A 17,022-nucleotide genomic window follows, 5' to 3' on the forward strand; every position below is an offset into this window, starting at 1 on the left:
ATCCAGAGAGTGGAACGTAACGGTACGTTAATTTGTAGGCAAAGAAACAGTGGCTCTCTGTATAAATAATGATTCTGTATTTTGTCTGGCCGTTTCATTTTAAGTCTGTTTGTCTTGCAAACACTCACTGGCTTGTCGGCTACTCTGAGGCCTCTCCTTCCACAGTGAGGCTTCCTGGACGTACTTGGGACAGAGGACAATAGTCCTGGGACTTGACTGTTGGAGAAAAGTCCTAATGACTCTTTCCCTCACACAAGAAAGACCAAGTGTAGCTGATTTGGAAGCATTGAGGAAAGTAACAGACTCAGAGAATTTAGAGATGAAAGAGACTGATTTTATCATCTACTCCATCTCCTTGCAAAGCAGAATTGCTCTTTATTGTAGAATTACTGGTGTTTTTGTCTAGTCTAGTTTTAAATGTCTCAATCTATCAGGTTTCCACTTTTTCTCTTGGAAAATGTCATATTCCTGACTGTTAAGATCTGTTAGGCTTTTTTTTCTTGATATTCATCCTAAATTAGGTGATTCTCGTGGACTCAGAATATAGGTCTTGTTTTGTATCACTATATTAGCGATGCCTTTCTGTTTGAAGAAGAAGAATGATGATCTGAAGAAAGCATTACCCTTATGTTCCTTATTAAAGGTACTGCCATGTTTCATTATGTTCTACAGAAGAAGGCCCATACAGGGGCGGCTCTATGTTTTTTGCCGCCTCAAGCACGGCAGTCAGGCAGCTTTCGACGGTGTTTCTGTGGGAGGTCCGCCAGTCATGTGGATTCAGCGGCAGTTCTGCGGGTGGTCTGCTGGTCCCACGCCTTCGGCTACCTACCACCGAATTGCCACCGAAGCCGCGGGACCAGCGAAACTCGCACAGAAACGCTGCCGAAGGCTGCCTGACTGCCGCCCTCAGGGCAGCCAGCACGCCGCTCCCGGCATGCACTTGCTGCGCTGGTACCTGGAGCCGCCACTGGACCTAGGGTTATTCCAGGCTTCGGGCTAGTATTGCAGATCCTCACTAGAATGGAATAGGAGGATAGCAAGATTAATATGTGATTTGTCACAAAGCCATAAGGTGAAAGCCTCATAATCTGTAATCTGTACACCCTGCATCAAGCTCCTGACCAGCTGAGGAAATCTCCTTTTCAGGAAGAAGAGTAGAAGGTACAGAAGGAATCAAGAAAATACAGTAGAGAGTAAGACAATTTCCCCAACACGCACACACATCTCAAATGTCAATATAAGAGGATAAATCAGGCTACATGTATAGATACTGTAAATGTGTTTTTTGTGGGCTCAACGCTAATGCAGAATTAAATTGTTATACTTGCCGACCAAAATCAATAACAATTTTTAAAAAAATATTTCCTTTCTCTCCATTAAAGTTCACTGGATCAACATTCATGAGCTGCATTACCATGCCTAGCGTTAATGTCAGTAATATAACATTTCCATTGGAGCCTGTTATAGTTTAATATGGGCATTGTACTGCAGTGTTTTTGTTGTATTCAATTAGACTTCTCTGTTGAAAATGGTAGAACAAGTCCAACAATTACTGAGGCCAAAATGTCAAACTTGAATACCTAAAGTAAGGCATGTAAGTGATCTAATTTTCACCTCTGAAATCTGGTCAGTTAATTAGTGTGACGAAGGCCCCAATCCTACACAGAGTTATGCATTGCTTTATTTTACCCACTTGGAACTCAGTGGGACTACTCTCATGATTAAAGATACATATGTACGTAACTGTTCGCAGGAGCTGGGCTTAAATATGGATTTAGGTGTCTAACATTAACCAGCTGATTTTGAAAATGTTTGTCTAGACAGTTAGTGCAGGTCAAACTTGTGTCCTCAAGTTGCCCTCTCTTCTTATCAGTGCTCAGGCTAAAGCATTGTAAAATCTTATAAAGGGCCAGTCATCAGAAACTATTAGTCATTAAATGTCTATTACTGACTTAGCCTGAATAATTCTTCTTTGTATATTTTTTAGTGCGATTTCAGCAACAGTGTCTTTTCACTAGTTCAGACCAGGAATGTAAATAGATTGTGAAGCTCACTAGACAAATATAGATTGATTTACTGGGTATTGTCCAACAGAGTTTAAACAGGAGGCCCCTATCAATGTTAAGCAAGGAATCTGTTCTCCCAAACAAGATTTTTTTTAGACGTTGCTGTAAAATTAACACCATTAACATTTAAACTAGGATAAATGAAATGACACAGCTATCAGCACTACCATATGTAAGGAGTAAAGGTCTGTTTCCTTTTCAAGAGGCTTGCCATGCAAAACTTGAGCTATGACCAAAGCCCCTGGAAATTAGAGGGACTAGACAGATTTTTTCTGCAGCAGGGACTAAATGCTGCTGTCTGTAATTTAGCAGAATCCATTGTCAGACATAAAATTCCAGAAGCTCTGGCTTTTTTTGGTCATGGAGTTTACCCTTTCAGTTCCTTTTGGACATGAAACATATGTCCACAGAAAGGGCATTCCTGTGACCCAAAAGACATATGCTAAATTTCAGTACGGAATGCTGCCAGAACAGAGTAAGTGCAGAGTACAGTTTACATCTGGTAGAATACTAAAAGGGACAAGAACAAGTATATTTCCAGACCCATGCAAATCTTTTTATTTCTAAACCGGGACACAGTCCCATTCTAGAAATTTGTAATGTTGGCAAGTTTCAGCTAGTTGTATATTTCCTTTGTTATGTAGGCTAAAGTTGTCAACATACCTCTTATCTCCCATGTTCCCTGCAGCTCTGTGCCTGAAACCTCTTTACTGAATCAAGAAAATGTGGAAAATTTTCCTTTCTTTTCAGAAAGAGGAGGAAGCTTACTATTAAGTTCTTGGCTGTAATATCACATTGTTAACTTGGACTCAATTTCCTGATTTCAGCTTTGGTAAATATACAGGGGTTGTTTCTTTCTTATAAAAGTCAAAATTCTGCAACTCTTACTCCTGGGGGATTTCTGCATCAAAATATTAAAAATTCTATACCAAAAATTTAAAAACTCTGCATCCAATATTTTGAAATTCTTCATATTTTATTTATCAAAATGACACAATATAATCCTGTCGGTTTCAATTATTTTGGTAATTTATTTCAAAATACCTGTCAGCAACTATGTCTGTAACAATGCAGACAAAAAAAATTCAGGAATTTTTTTTTTTTAACGTATAGATACCTTTCTAGGCATATTAATACAGAACGTTGAGTAATTCATTTAAACTACAATACAGAAACGTATTTTCTGTACCCCTCAGAAGCAGTAAAAAGGCTTTGCGGAGTCAAAGGTAATGGAGAAGTTGAGGGAAGGAGCCTGGGAGCAAACCTGGAGGGTTGTTGTGTGAGGATGGGAGAAGTATGGAGCAGGGAGGTTTGGGAGGGGGAAGATTGTTAGGGAGTTGGGGAGCCTACCCCATGCAGACATTGGCTGACCCCTTGCCTCTCCAATTCAGTCAGGCACATCTGCCCCCGTTCCCATGTGTCCCTGCACTCCCTACCCCCTGTCTCCTTGTGGCCCTGCAGCCCCCCTCCCATTCAGCCAGTGGCTCAATGCTGTCACCCCACTAGCTCCTGAGCCTGCACCCCAGTCTGTCCCCCCACTAGCCCTTCTGAACCCCATGCTGTGACCTCCCCAGCAGCCCTGTGTGCCCCCATTCTGACTGTGTACCTCCTGACTGGGACCTGCTATGAGAGCACTTTGGCTGGCTGCCCTCTCTTCTGGCACCTGGTGGGCAAAATGTGTAATTGCAGCACCTCTCCAGCAGAATCTATATTCTGAAGAGAAAAAAAATCTGCAGGGGAAACTAACTCTGTGATGCGCAGTGATGCAGAAGTCCCCCAGGAGTAAACTCTTCTAATAAGAAGCTCTTCCCCTAAGGTAGTGAGGCTCCACACCGCTCTGAACATGAGGGTATGTCTAAAATGCTCAGTTAAGCCCTGAATGCTCTTCTGTTCTACTCTCTTAACATTCTTAAAGAAAACCTGTTTTTCTGCAGCACTTCTACTGCCTGGTAACCAATAATATGGAACAGGGGATTTCATAGTAATGAGAAATGATCCCAGTGCTAGGATATTTTGTGAAGTACAAGGTACAGCTGGGACCTGTCCCTTTCTTTTCCTGTTTCAAATGTTCATTTCTGCTGTTCTGAAAAAAGCAGTTGGGCAAAGTGCCTCTCCCTGCTCCCACTGAAGTCCATGGGAAGTTTGCCGTTGAATTCAGTGAGAGCAGGGTAAGGCCCTGAAGAATAAGAGTTTCATTTTGTAGCACCTATTCTTTAGAAACACGTGGATGGATTATAATTAGCCATGTACAAATACTAAATTCCCACCATTACTGTCTGTTTTAATGAGGTCCTTGCTCCAAGGAAATATCCAATAATATGACAATGACATGGCTTCGTATCAGTACTTTCTAGATACCCAGCTAGGATGCAGTACCCACATAGTCCATCGTTTTGTATTACTTAAAAATAACTTTGATGCTCTCAGACTTTAAGGCAACAATGTTTTGCCATATGGTGAAATTTCTCAATGCATTGCTTGCTTTTACTGTATTTCACTAATTGGACTCTCTGTTGCTAAAGACCCATTATGTTTACATTCTGGATTCAGTATTCACTCTGGGGAGAGAAAAGAAAAGCATGGCTCTAATCTCTTATGGTGAATGGAAACTTGAAAAGATGAACATGGAGTCTTTGAAGAGATTGGATAGTTTGTACTTTTCCAGATTTCTCTCTATATGAAAGTAAATCTGGAGGATTTGTAAAGTTCCAAATTTATTCAGGCTTTAAAACTCCTCAAGTCTATAGTACTCGATATTGTCTCTTTAAAAGGCAGGGGATAAGTTCAAGGTCAATGTTTTAACATATTTAGTCAAATTAAGAGGAATGGGAAAGCAAAGTCAATTGGAAAGATTATAAGAGTTAATAGCCCAAATCTTAAAGCAGGCTTTATCTCCTAAAAACTGTCTAAAGTTTCAGTTCTCAAAGAGGAGGATGAGTCTAATTATTAGTCTAAGTAGCCACAGTAACTTGAATCTAATTAATTTTTGTGCAGTTCTGAGTAATGTAACATTCTTGAAACTATACAAATTTTAAAATGTTCCTGTTACTCTATTTTCATTGCCTATCAGTATATGTCCATGCTACCATTCAAGCTTTATCCCTCTCTTGATTTGGGTGTATTTATTTCTATTTTCAAGTATACTGCTAAAGTATGTTGGTAGGACTGTATTCTTTAATACTATGTGAGTCTCCTTTTCCTTACAGCCTCTCATATTCCTCTTCTCTAGCCCTTTGTTCTCTAGCTGCCTCTTCTTTTGTGTTCAGGTGCATGTTTAGGCAGGACCGGTGCTAGGGGTTTGAGCGCCCTAGGCGGACGGCAATTTCGCCGCCCCGCACGCTGATCCCGCGGCTCCGGTGGAGCTGCCACAGTGGTGCCTGCGGAGGGTCCACTGGTCCGTGGCTCCGGTGGAGCTGCCACAGTGGTGCCTGCGGGAGGTCCACCGGAACTGCGCGAGCAGCCGACCGTCCGCAGGCAGCACTGTGGCAGCTCTACCGGAGCCGTGAACCAGCGGATCCTCCGCAGGCACCACTGCGGCAGCTCCACCGGAGCTGCCTGCTGCCCCCTCCGGCAAAACGGCACCCATCAATTATTCTGGCACCCTAGGCGATTGCCTAGGCTGCCTAAATGGTAGCGCCGGCCCTGTGTTCAGGCCAACATTTGCAAAAGTGGCCATTCACTATGGGTGCCTCCACTTTTGAGACTTGGGGCCTGATCCTGCACCATTTATGTTACTCAGAGCCATGGCTGCTTAGTCAAACCATGGGTGCCTAAAATTGGGTATGCAAAATTAGATATCAGTTTTGAAAATGCTGTCCTTAAAAATAAGTAAATAAATAAATAACAGTACCTGTAGTATCAGCATGGACTTTTTGTCCACAGTAGTGAGGGTTTTTAGCAGGAGGAATAATGAAAATCACAGAATTAACAATATGAATGTATCTTTTACCTTTACCTTTTAATGATGCGTACATCAATCAGTACCTCCCCATAATGCAGACAGATTAAAACTATGTTTTGGATTATTGGGTGTAAATTACATCTCTCTGTCTGCCTAGGACGTCTTTGCCATCTCTGGAATTGGAACATACCATTTTAATACTGAGAGGCAAATACTTTATCTTTTCAAGTGTCTCAGGCAACTTGACTCCATTTTGTTTCAAATGTATTTTGCTGTCATATATAAACCAATATTATCTCCTGGGATACTCTTTCTCCATTAAGTGACATAAAAGAAGAGGCTGAAACTGTCCATTGGAGAAAGATATTCCTGAATTTTTTTTAATTACTTTGTGAATATGGAGATAGAGAGCTAGAATCTCCCCTCACTTACACAAGCATAATTCAGGAGTGATGCCAGTGAATGATGATGTAAGTGAGTCTTGAAACAAGGCCCAAGTCTCTTTATTCCAGAGACCCAAGCATGTATAAATTTTAGTTATGCCTGTGGTACAAAAATTGTTCTTTACATGCCACGCTCAAGGAAATAGGACACAGCCAGTTCTGTTACTTTATTTTTGGAAGCTGATTGGGGAGGGAAGCATCTTTTAAGTCTAACAAAATTGGAAATACTTGTGACTGGTTCCCTCCGGGGTGCCTCCAGGAACTGAGGTACCACTGAGCCCTCTGACCCCTCAGCTTGGGCTCCCTTTCACATTGTACTGCTGTGATAAGCTGCAAAGCCCTCCAGCCTCACTTCCACCAGCATTCACACAGATATGGACACACCCAGCTGCAGTTACACGCAGGCTATCTAACCACCAGCTTCCCAGTCTAGACCCCAGAGCAGTAACATCCTGCCCTGGTCAAATCTAGCCAGTATATGGGTTTAATACCCGGTCCGCCTCTCCCCCAATGTGAAGAGGACAATGCACACTTGGGGTAACCAAGCAGAGATTTTCCCCAAGCACTCCAGTCAAAGCTCAGTGGTTTGGATTAAAACGTAAAATAAGTTTATTAATTACAAAAGATAGATTTTAAATGATTATAAGGGCTAGCACACAGATCAAAGCAGATTACCTAGAAAATAAACAAAAAATGCAAACTAAGCTTAATATACTAAACAGATTGTATATGAATTAGCAGAAATTCAGCATAACTGATGGTACAGGCAGATTTATAGACTCTTAAGGCACACACTGCACAATCTTGGGTGCTCAGATCTTCGTACACAGGCTAGAGATTCCTTTAGCCTGGGTCCAGCACTTCCCCCAGTTCAGTCTTTGTTCCTCAGATGTTTCAAGAGTCCTCTAGTGTGGGGAGTGAAGCACCACAGATGATATCACTCCTTGCCTTATATAGCTTTAGCATATGGCGGGAACCTTTTGTTTCAAAACTTGGTTCCCAGTGCGGTTTTGGAAAAATACTGATATCTCAAGATAGAGTCCAGAATCATGTGGCCTGGTCACATGTCCTTGTAGCGTCATAGCAGCTATTACTTACAAGTTGTTTGGAGTGTTCCAGGAAGGCTCACCAGGTGGGAGATAAACTTCTCCTAAGGCCTATTGTTTCCCCTAATGGCTCATAGCCCTGAACAGGCCCTTCCCAACCAGCTATCTAGACAGAAAGCATCTTGCCTAGTGAATGTCACCCAGGTATACAGATAATAGTCAATATTCATAAATTCAGATGCAAAAATGATACATGCATACAAATAGATAATCATATTCAGCAAATCATAACTTTTCCAATGACGTCTCACATGACTTATCTTGCATAAAACACATCATAATTACGCTATAATCATATCATAATAATATCACTATGAAGAATATGGGGTGCAGTATCACAATACTCATAAATGAAAATTAGAAGGTTTGAATGGCAATGATTATCTGAGACTGTAATCAGGTTTTCAGTGCACCACAATGTGTGGCTCAAAGGACAAAATGGAATCATGGTTTACTTCAATGAATATTCAGTGAAACCCTGCTCTTTTGTTTGGATGACCGGGTCTCGAGCAGTCCCATGGCAGTGGTGTCAAGTCTCCAGAGTCCAGCAGTTCTGCACAGTTTTACACAGACAGAGTGTTCTGTTAAAGACGATGAACTATAGTGAGTTTATAGTCATTCAGTTCTGCCCTGTTCATGTAACATTACCAGATATTATGAATCTGGACTAATTGCCATGCTTGTACAGTCTTGCATTACCCTATTTCCCAAATCTTCCCAAGTCAAAGGCTCTGTGCCTTTTGTGTCTGAGAAGGAAATTTGGTCTTTTACAGCCATGTGAACATTTATGTGTTTTTTGTTTTTGTTTCTTTGTCTTTTCCTTGTGATACAGGGCCAAGCATACCTACCATAAAACTTTGCTGGAGCAGGTTCAGGAGCTGGAAACTAAATCCAAAGTACTGGGAAAAGCTATGCTTCGTGATAGTAATGGAAAGAGGTGGGGCAATTTCATCCTAATTTAAAGAACAGATATTTTTCCTCCTTCACCTCCACCCTCAAGTTTCTTTTTTCATTCATACCTAATTCTAGGTGGGGTTTTAAGTATCATCCTCAATTTTATCCACCACTTCTTTTTTTAACTCCATCTTTTTCACTTCATTTCTCCTGTATTATTGCTGCATAAAGCCAAATTTGAGACTCCAACTCAAATCTCCTTCATGATGGCATGTACCACTACCACTTGGTCGCCAGAGCAGATTAAACAAAGTTTGTTGTATATTGGATGGTACCAGGGGTTTTGATCAAATGTTCGGATGAGAAAAAAAATTGGCTAAGACTCCGGACATGAAAAATTTTAGGCCAGCATTAAAAGGAGGAATGGAAAACAGAAAGTAAGGTCTTCATTGGTACCTGGCCCAGTTTGTCTGACCTCGCAGCTTTTGTGCTCTCACTTTTCATCTGTAATTTACAGGGCTGTGAGTACAGACTTCTCAGCATGGTCACTTGCGCTTCTCCCTTCTAGTCGTGCCATATGGACAGAACATATTGCTGTTATTAAATGCTTCATTGTAAGGGAGCATATATATTGTGTGGGAACTTTTGTCTGCTTTGAAAGAAGCTAAAGAAAATCATAGTGAGGCTTTTCCTTCAGACAGTTTCGTTTACGTCTTTAGAAAGTGGCTCTGCCTCAGCAAATCGGAAAGCTCTCTGAGTTCAAAAAGGGTTTATAACTAATTCTTGTGTTCCTTAAACAATATGGCACCACATGACCTGCTAAGAAACTACATGATCATTAAACTGGATTTTAGCAAACCTTATAAACTAGCGAACTGAGTGGAATGGGGCTTTTAGAAAGATTTCATTCTTCTAGGGCAAGGTCATCCTTTGAGTCTTTGATGTCTATTCTAAGGTAAACTAATTGCCGTATTGTAGCTGCTGCTGAGGCAAGCTGGATAATAAATGTTCAGCTTAATTTCTCTACAGATAGTGCCTACCAAGTCACAAGTTGCCAAGAAGTGAATTTGCCACCATGACTAATACACTGAAAAGCTTTAGAGATTCCCTATTATGAATTTTTATATGTTTGTATAATATGCCCTTAGTGCCCAGATCTCAGTCTCAGGGATCAAGATTGAAGGAAAATAGTACAAAACAAAAAGAAAAAAAAACCCAAAATATGTAGGGGTCATTTTAATTAACAGTAAGTCACTTTCTGTCTTACTGCTTTTGAGTACTACAAATGTATGGTTTTATTTATAAATTGCAGCCACATGCAAAGGTGCTAGGGTGAACCTAGAATTATTTAAAATGAATAAACAACTTTAGTGAGCAAAGTCAACAAAAGTAAAAGGCTCAGACCAAAATTTTGAAACTTGAGGGCCTAAAATTAGATGCTTAAATAAAAATGGCCTAAATTTTAGCGGTGCTTAGCAACCACCTTGGAGTCAGCAGGAGCTGAAAGTGCTCAGCACTGTTGAGAATCAGTCAAAAACTTGTTTAACAATATATGCTTTGCACCCTGAACTAATAGTCAACAATCTCAAATCCTGTTGGACCAATGGAAATGAATTGGGTCCAAAGGACTCTTCTGAGAACAAGCAGTCTTCAGCCCCAAGGCATTCAGTTCTGTGAAACTGTTAGGGAATCTGCTGTGAGGGGGTTCAGGTATTTGTACAGAGTACGCAATTGTATTTCTGTGTTATGTTGGTTTGCTTTTTATTGACAATATTAACTGTTTGCTATTGACACCACTAGAGATGGAGAAAGTAAAACTATTGTCTTTGCATAATGCCTCTCTGGGTGGTGAAACCAGGAGGAAATGCCATTAATAGTCATCAAGAAGCAGTTGGAGTTTAAGCTGTTTATGTCCACATGTGTCTCCTAGAACGTGATCGACTTCCCCGTTTATGTTTACACATTGCTGTGGCTTTTTGTAAATTTAACATCTGTGTTGTAATTCATTCAGATGTCACATGTTTTCATAGCCTTTTATTTTATTGCATTCTCACTGCAAACACTTTAATCTGCATTCCTCCTCCATATAGATTCACTTCATTCTCGAAACGCTTGCATGGAGATGATGTAAGGAATCCTCCTGGCCCTCCTTCCCAACCCCAACCCCCCACCCCATGCATTTTTTTCCTCCCTCCTAATTGCTCCCAGATTTTCTGGGTGGTCCATCTGTGAAGTAGATAATGGTGGAGTGTCTCAGTCTGCCAAAGGTTGGTGTGTCATGCTTATGATGTGGCCTCCTGAGTGCTCCTTGGAATTATGTCTTTTATCTCCTTTGTTTGTCTGCTGGCTCTTTCACACCTGCTTGAAATCATGTGCTGTTCCTTTGGGAAGGGAGGGAGATGGGAAAGTGGCGTACTGGGAATTTCCTTGAGCTGCAGTCTCTCTCATTTTGCTATATGTTTTGGTTTTTTTTTAATTTCCTGAGGGCTGCTGGGAATCAGGAGCGCTGTGATTTGTGCTCCTTTGCTTGCTCCTGCTGGGTGCCTCCACTGATGGCATGATATTTCTGTTTACCCTGGGACTACCTAGGAAGGGAAGTGAGTAACTAGAATCCACTTGTTTCTAGTGCGGTGGGTAAAGCTATATTAAAACTGCACGGGACTGCCAGTTCTCCCTAAGTACATGTTAGCACTTGTCGGAAGTATTTCTGAAAACATAGCCACTAGATGTATGCTTTGTTCAGGCAGTGCTGGGAGATAAGCTGGCTGTCATCAGGACCTGTCCCATGTGGTGTACACTATTTTTGTATAGTGTCTTTAACAGAAAAGTATCACAAAATACTTCACACCCAATTAAAGATAAGAGAGGGACTTACGAACACTTATGCAACTATGAGGTGCACATTCTGGATGTTACAAACTTTTCAGCTTAACGGCACGTGATTCAAAAACCACCTGAAGTCATGCAAGTACGTGGCATTATGGAGTGGGGCACAAATCATCTTCTGGGTTGCAGTTCAGCTTGTTTTGGTTTTTAAAACCTGGGTAAGATGGCCTCATGGACCACACTCTGGCCTTGGGTAGGTTCTCAGTGTCATCAGTGGGAGCCTTGCACACGTATCCAAAATCAGAATATCTATATGAAACAGACTTTTCATTGTAATGTTTGAGATGAATGAAAACTAAACAGCTCCCCTTCATTGGTTACATTAAACTCGGCTTAATCTTAACCCCATCTGACTAGTTTCTAGAACCTAAATCATTTTTATTCATGACCTAAATACAAAGGGCAAAATTCTGCCCTTACTCACCAGCGTTGTGAACAGTAGGCGAGTTAAGGAAACAGCAGAGCCAGCCATATGTTTGGTTTAGTGAGCCATCCTGTCTGTGCAGGGAAGTAGAACAACACACTCTGCATCCTAAACCTTCACAATCCTCTGTGCGTGTAGTGGGAGTGGATGCTTTGCCATGCCCCCAAGTCAACAAGCTACCTGTGCAGGATCTGCAGGCTCATTAGCCACTCCCTAATTTGACATTCAAGAGACTGCTGGGCTGGAATCCAGTGCAGCTGCAACTTGGGTGAGCCTTGGTCTGGGAAGGAAATAGTCTCCCTGGCACACTCATGTAACAAAAGACAGGATTTAGCACTAAATTTACATGAGTTTGGAGAGGTGAGGGGGCAATTTACATGCCAAAGCAAACATGGACACCTGACCAAAGAAGCTACGTGAAATTTACATGAAGAAAACAAACACATTTTCTACTGATGCACTTACATAAGTGACTGAAAATAACTGGGGAGACATTTTTGAATTAAAACTTTTTAATACCCAAATCATGGCTCATAAAGGGCCAAATCTAGAGGGTCATATTTAGTTTGTTCTCTGTCTAACCTCTCATTGAAATCAGTGCGAGTTTAGTTTGAATAAAGACTGATTAGGGACCAAAATGACTTCTAGCTTGAAAATCTATGTCCATTTATTATCACTGTCCAACCAATAGGCAGTGAATGAAGTAGTGCAATACTTTGCTTTGTGAAAGTGAATTTTGATATTCAGGAGGGTTTCTATGTCTCAAACTTGCATAGAGAACTTCCTTCAGGATTTATTTATTGGGGGTTAGGAGAGTTTTATTTTATACTGAATAATATTGATGCTTTAATACTTTACTCCACCCTTAACAAGGCACTGAAGCACTTGTCTGGGTTATAACCGCAAAGTGTCCATATCATTTAGAAAAGGGAAAGAATTCCCCCAAATCATCTGGAACTGTGATGCAACATTCCTCTTGCCCTATGTAAAATAACACGGGAATGGGGAAAATCAGTTTTCTGAGCCAGCCAGGCATAGGCCTGTTTTTTGAGTGTACTTCTGTGCAGGATTTTTCATTACACTTTGTTTCTTTGTCTCTTATGATTTAAAGTCTCTTTAAAGTCAGGTTAATAAGACAGCTATTTTTATCATCAAGTAAGAAACCAACACTGTTTTTCAGTGCAGTTTAAAGAGCAGATCCTCACAGTCTCTGTAGTGTCTCTGTCCAACAAGCCGCTGCATTGTGGTAAAGATTCTCTTTCATTTAAGTGCTTTTTGCTGGGTTTACCTTACTCTGTTGCTTTGGTAAAAGGAGCTGCATGACTAACCTTTCCTCCTTAGAGCTGTCTTGTTTATCTTCTCTTCTGCTTTACTTAGTCCTGAATGCAGATGCCTATCTAGTCATTTCGATAGCTGTAGGACCCCATCGGTGCTCAGCCAGCTGACACAGGGACTTATGAAGGCTTGCTCACTCAATAGGCCCCTTGAGAGAAGAAAAGTAGAGTCAAGGAAATCTGACTCAGCCCCCTTACTGTATCCTGTAGCCTAATGCTGTAAACCCTCCAGTCTTACAAAGGCAAAAATAGAATTGCTAAAATATATTTTAAAACAAGCCTCTGTGTAAATTAAGGGCCTGCTGCCACTGAAGTCAATTGCAATTTTTCCATTAACATCAAGGTTTGGGCTCTTTATATTTCCGACTACTAGTCCTTTGTCATTTCATATTGATGCATTTCAATCAGCATACAATTGAGAGAGGGAGACCGTTTCAGTAAAGCACTTCAGATCAACAGGAACAACAGAATGGTCTTGATCTTATTAAACACAAATACACTTCTGTGCTGTAAGCTGGTAAATTGCATTGAATACACTGTGCCAAATTCTGATCTTGTTTACATGTTGATTTCAGTGTATTTACTCAAGATTTACACAACTCTGAGATGGGAATCTGGCCCATCTTGTGCAGCTGAGCATAAAATTAGATTGCAATTGAGAGGTACATTTTCTTTTTGAGGTTTAAGGCTTCTTAGCAAAATTTCCAGATGTTCTTCACACCATTTCAGGAAAGGAAAGAAAAGACTTTTCCATCAACATACACAACAAAGTGACTGTCATTTATGTTTTTTTCTCCCAGTTTTTCTACTAAAAAGATATTAGACTCTTTTTACTAGCAAAATGCATATAAAATGATATCAGTGCTCCCCCTCTCTCTCATATATATATATTTTAGTTGTTTTATTTTATGGTATCCCATTTTATCTGGACATAGGTAAACAGATATGACAGGTTTTTCTTCATTTTCATATGTATTGTTAATTTCTGGTGCTTCGACCCCTCTGCATAAGGCATTTAAAATCACAGGGCTTGATCCTGCTTTCAGTTGGGAAGCATCTCAGCAAATCAGCTGTAGCCCTGGCAAAGATAAACATGGTGATTGATTTTTTTTTCCAAGTGACAATTTGCTAGATCAAGCTTAAGCCTTACAGAACAAACTAACAGAATTGTATTTGCTCCCTCTACAGTACAGTAGGTTCACATCACATCACGTTGATAATTCCTATCAAATAATTATCCTTCAAAAATAGCAAATGAAGTTCAAAAAAAAAATCCCACAGTGATCCAGAGTGAGGCTTGAAGCTGTGATGAAATCTACTGACTACCTTAGAGCTGAAGGAGGTACAAACACACAGGACAAAATTAAGCTGCAAATTGAAATTGAAAGATGGGAACAGTGGGGACATAACAAAAGGAGAAGGAGTACTGATTAAGGGGCTAGTCTTCTCCCCAGTGCTTAATCCTGAGTTACTGGGTTAGGCTCTAGAGATCAACAGGGAGAAGGGGAAGGAATCCTCCCTCCAGGCTGCACAGCAGGAGAACTGCTCCATGACAACAGCTCCAGTCTAATGGCTTGAGCAGTGTCTTTGGCCTGAGTTCCTCCTTTGCCCACTCCCAGAGGAGAGGGAGGAGAATTTGCATCCTATATGTTTTATTATGACATTCATTAGTAACAAAGAGTATGTCTACACTGCAAAGTTGTCGACAAAACTTTTGTCTTTCACGGGTACTTTAAAAAGCCCTCCCCCTGCAAAAGACAAAAGTTTTGCCAATGCAAGTGGCAGTGTGAACACAGCTTTGTCGACAGGAGCACTCTCCTTCCGACAAAGCTAACGCCGCTCACGGGATGAAAGTATTTTGTTGGCAAAAGTGCAGACAAAATACCGACAGAGAGCGTTCACACACGCTGACTTTTAGCAACACAGCCTTGTCGCTAAAAGCTGTGTGGTGTAGACAAGCCCAAAGAGCACTATTTCAAGGGTTGCATTTAACAAGGGAAGGCTACATGGAAAATACTCCATACCCAGTAGAGAGACAAGGTGCGTGACGTAATATCTTTTAGTGAGCTAACTTCTATTGATGAGAAAGACAAGCTTTCAACCCACCTTGTCTCTCTCATATCCTGAGCCCCACATGGCTACAACTACACTGTATACATGCCCAGTAGGCTGTCACCAAATACTCAATCAAAACAGATTTTTTTTTTCAAACCAAGCAAATGCCGTAGCCTGCACTGAGAACTATGGCCAGACACTCAGCCATTTTAACAACTGGCCTTCAAAAAAAAATCTGGTAAAAGAGGTTGTTGGAGGGAGTTGTGGGGGGGTGAGTAGCAGGGCCGGCTCCAGGCACCCGCAGAGGAAGCACGTGCCTGGGCCGGCACATGCTGAGGGACGGCATTCCATCCATTGTTGGGGTGGCACAGTCCAGGCAGCTTTTTTTTTTTTTGCTTCAGTAGTTCAGGCAGTAGTTTTTGCTTGGGGTGGCAAAAGTGGTAGAGCTGGTCTTAGTGAGTAGTTAACAAGAAAAGTATATTTCCTACCCTTACCAAAGTTAAAAATGATTGAATGGATCTTGTTCATACTTTCCAATAACAAATCACCTTTGGGCAGAGACCAAGCATGGAAAATTTCAACCTCAAAGGTGACTGTGTTCGAAACGTAGGAGTGTGTTGGAAAAGCATGTTATAATTGGAACTGTATTGCAGCCTTATCTATAGAGGATACTACCAGCACCCACGGTAAGTGCAAAGTGATGCACTTAGGGAGAAGAAGTAAACGGCGGCACTGATACTAAAGTGAGGATGGTTGGAAAGCAATAAATCACTCTTCATTTCCTGCTTTTCAAAGGTTTAAGTTTAGCTGAAGCAGCACGGAGCAATCTTAACTCTGTGTTGGTGACATTTTGGGACCATTAATAGTAATGCACACGTGCACACCTACACACACACGAATGAGTAGATAAAATATTTGAAGCACTTTGAAATGAAAGGTGCTATGACTGTCTCAGGCCTATTGTTTTGTTTGTATCTGTGCTGTCTGTTTCTTTTTCCTAGGTGGGTAGCTTACATTTATTATTGCAGGCGCTTGGTAGTACCCTTTATAGTTAAGGTTACAATACAATTCAAGTTATAACAACCTGCAAAACGAAGGATGATCCAAGTGGTCTTTACAAGACCATGAGTATTAAAGTATTATCTTCAGCAAGATATAATTTGAAACAAACAAAAAAAAAAGGACCTCAACCCTAAAAATCACTTCTACCTATGCAGCCTTGCTGACTTTCCTGAGTGTGGTTGCCTGGGTAGAAAAAAGAGAAGAATTTGGCCCCAGATATCCATATAATACTGTTTCTGTGTAAACTGTTATGTACAATGTAAAAAGAACTGCCAAGCATTGGAAATACAGTAAAACAAAGGCCTCCTGCTCCCAAGCTATTTCATAACATTTGCATTGCTACTGCAACACCTGCATGTATGTTGTGTGATATTCTGAACCTTCCTAACATCTGATGAGGATAAACAGATGGTAGAGCTATGTGGGAGCTGAGCTGACACAGGCGTCATATGTTTAACCTGTAAAAACCTAACTGCTACACTGACACGTAGAAAGAGGGAGAGGACAACAATGCAATCGATTGTTAAACTGACTCTTCGGCTACTGATACGTCTTTGTTTTGTGTTTAAAATAACTAGTCATTCTGTTCTCAGAGAATTTTGAAAAATCTACTAGAATTGTAAAAAAAGAAAAAATGCCCAGCTGCTGGATCACTCGCCTACTGATCTAGGGCAACGCTATGCACTTCTCTGCACTATCTAATTATACTTTGTGCCCCAGCCATAATCTGGTGCCTAGTGTTTGTTGATGGTTCATTGCATATTTACAGGAAGAAACAGAAAGCACTTGTCTAGTTTTTATTTCAGTCTCCCTACTTGAGTGACATATTGATTATGTGCCTAGAGGCTGAC

The 17,022-nt window shown here is 40.9% G+C and overlaps 1 protein-coding gene across 3 annotated transcripts in view; it reads left to right on the plus strand.

The window, feature by feature from the left end:
* ATP8A2 (ATPase phospholipid transporting 8A2) overlaps positions 1–17,022 on the plus strand; it is a 657,063-nt gene that overhangs the window by 614,895 nt on the left and 25,146 nt on the right. For all 3 annotated transcript variants that reach the window (XM_050937153.1, XM_050937152.1, XM_050937151.1), the window contains exon 35: positions 8,349–8,453. In XM_050937153.1, the coding sequence (XP_050793110.1) occupies positions 8,349–8,453 (105 nt within the window). The remainder of the gene's footprint in view (positions 1–8,348; positions 8,454–17,022) is intronic.

The sequence above is a fragment of the Gopherus flavomarginatus genome, chromosome 1, assembly GCF_025201925.1.
Source record: "Gopherus flavomarginatus isolate rGopFla2 chromosome 1, rGopFla2.mat.asm, whole genome shotgun sequence".
NCBI lineage: Eukaryota > Metazoa > Chordata > Testudines > Testudinidae > Gopherus > Gopherus flavomarginatus.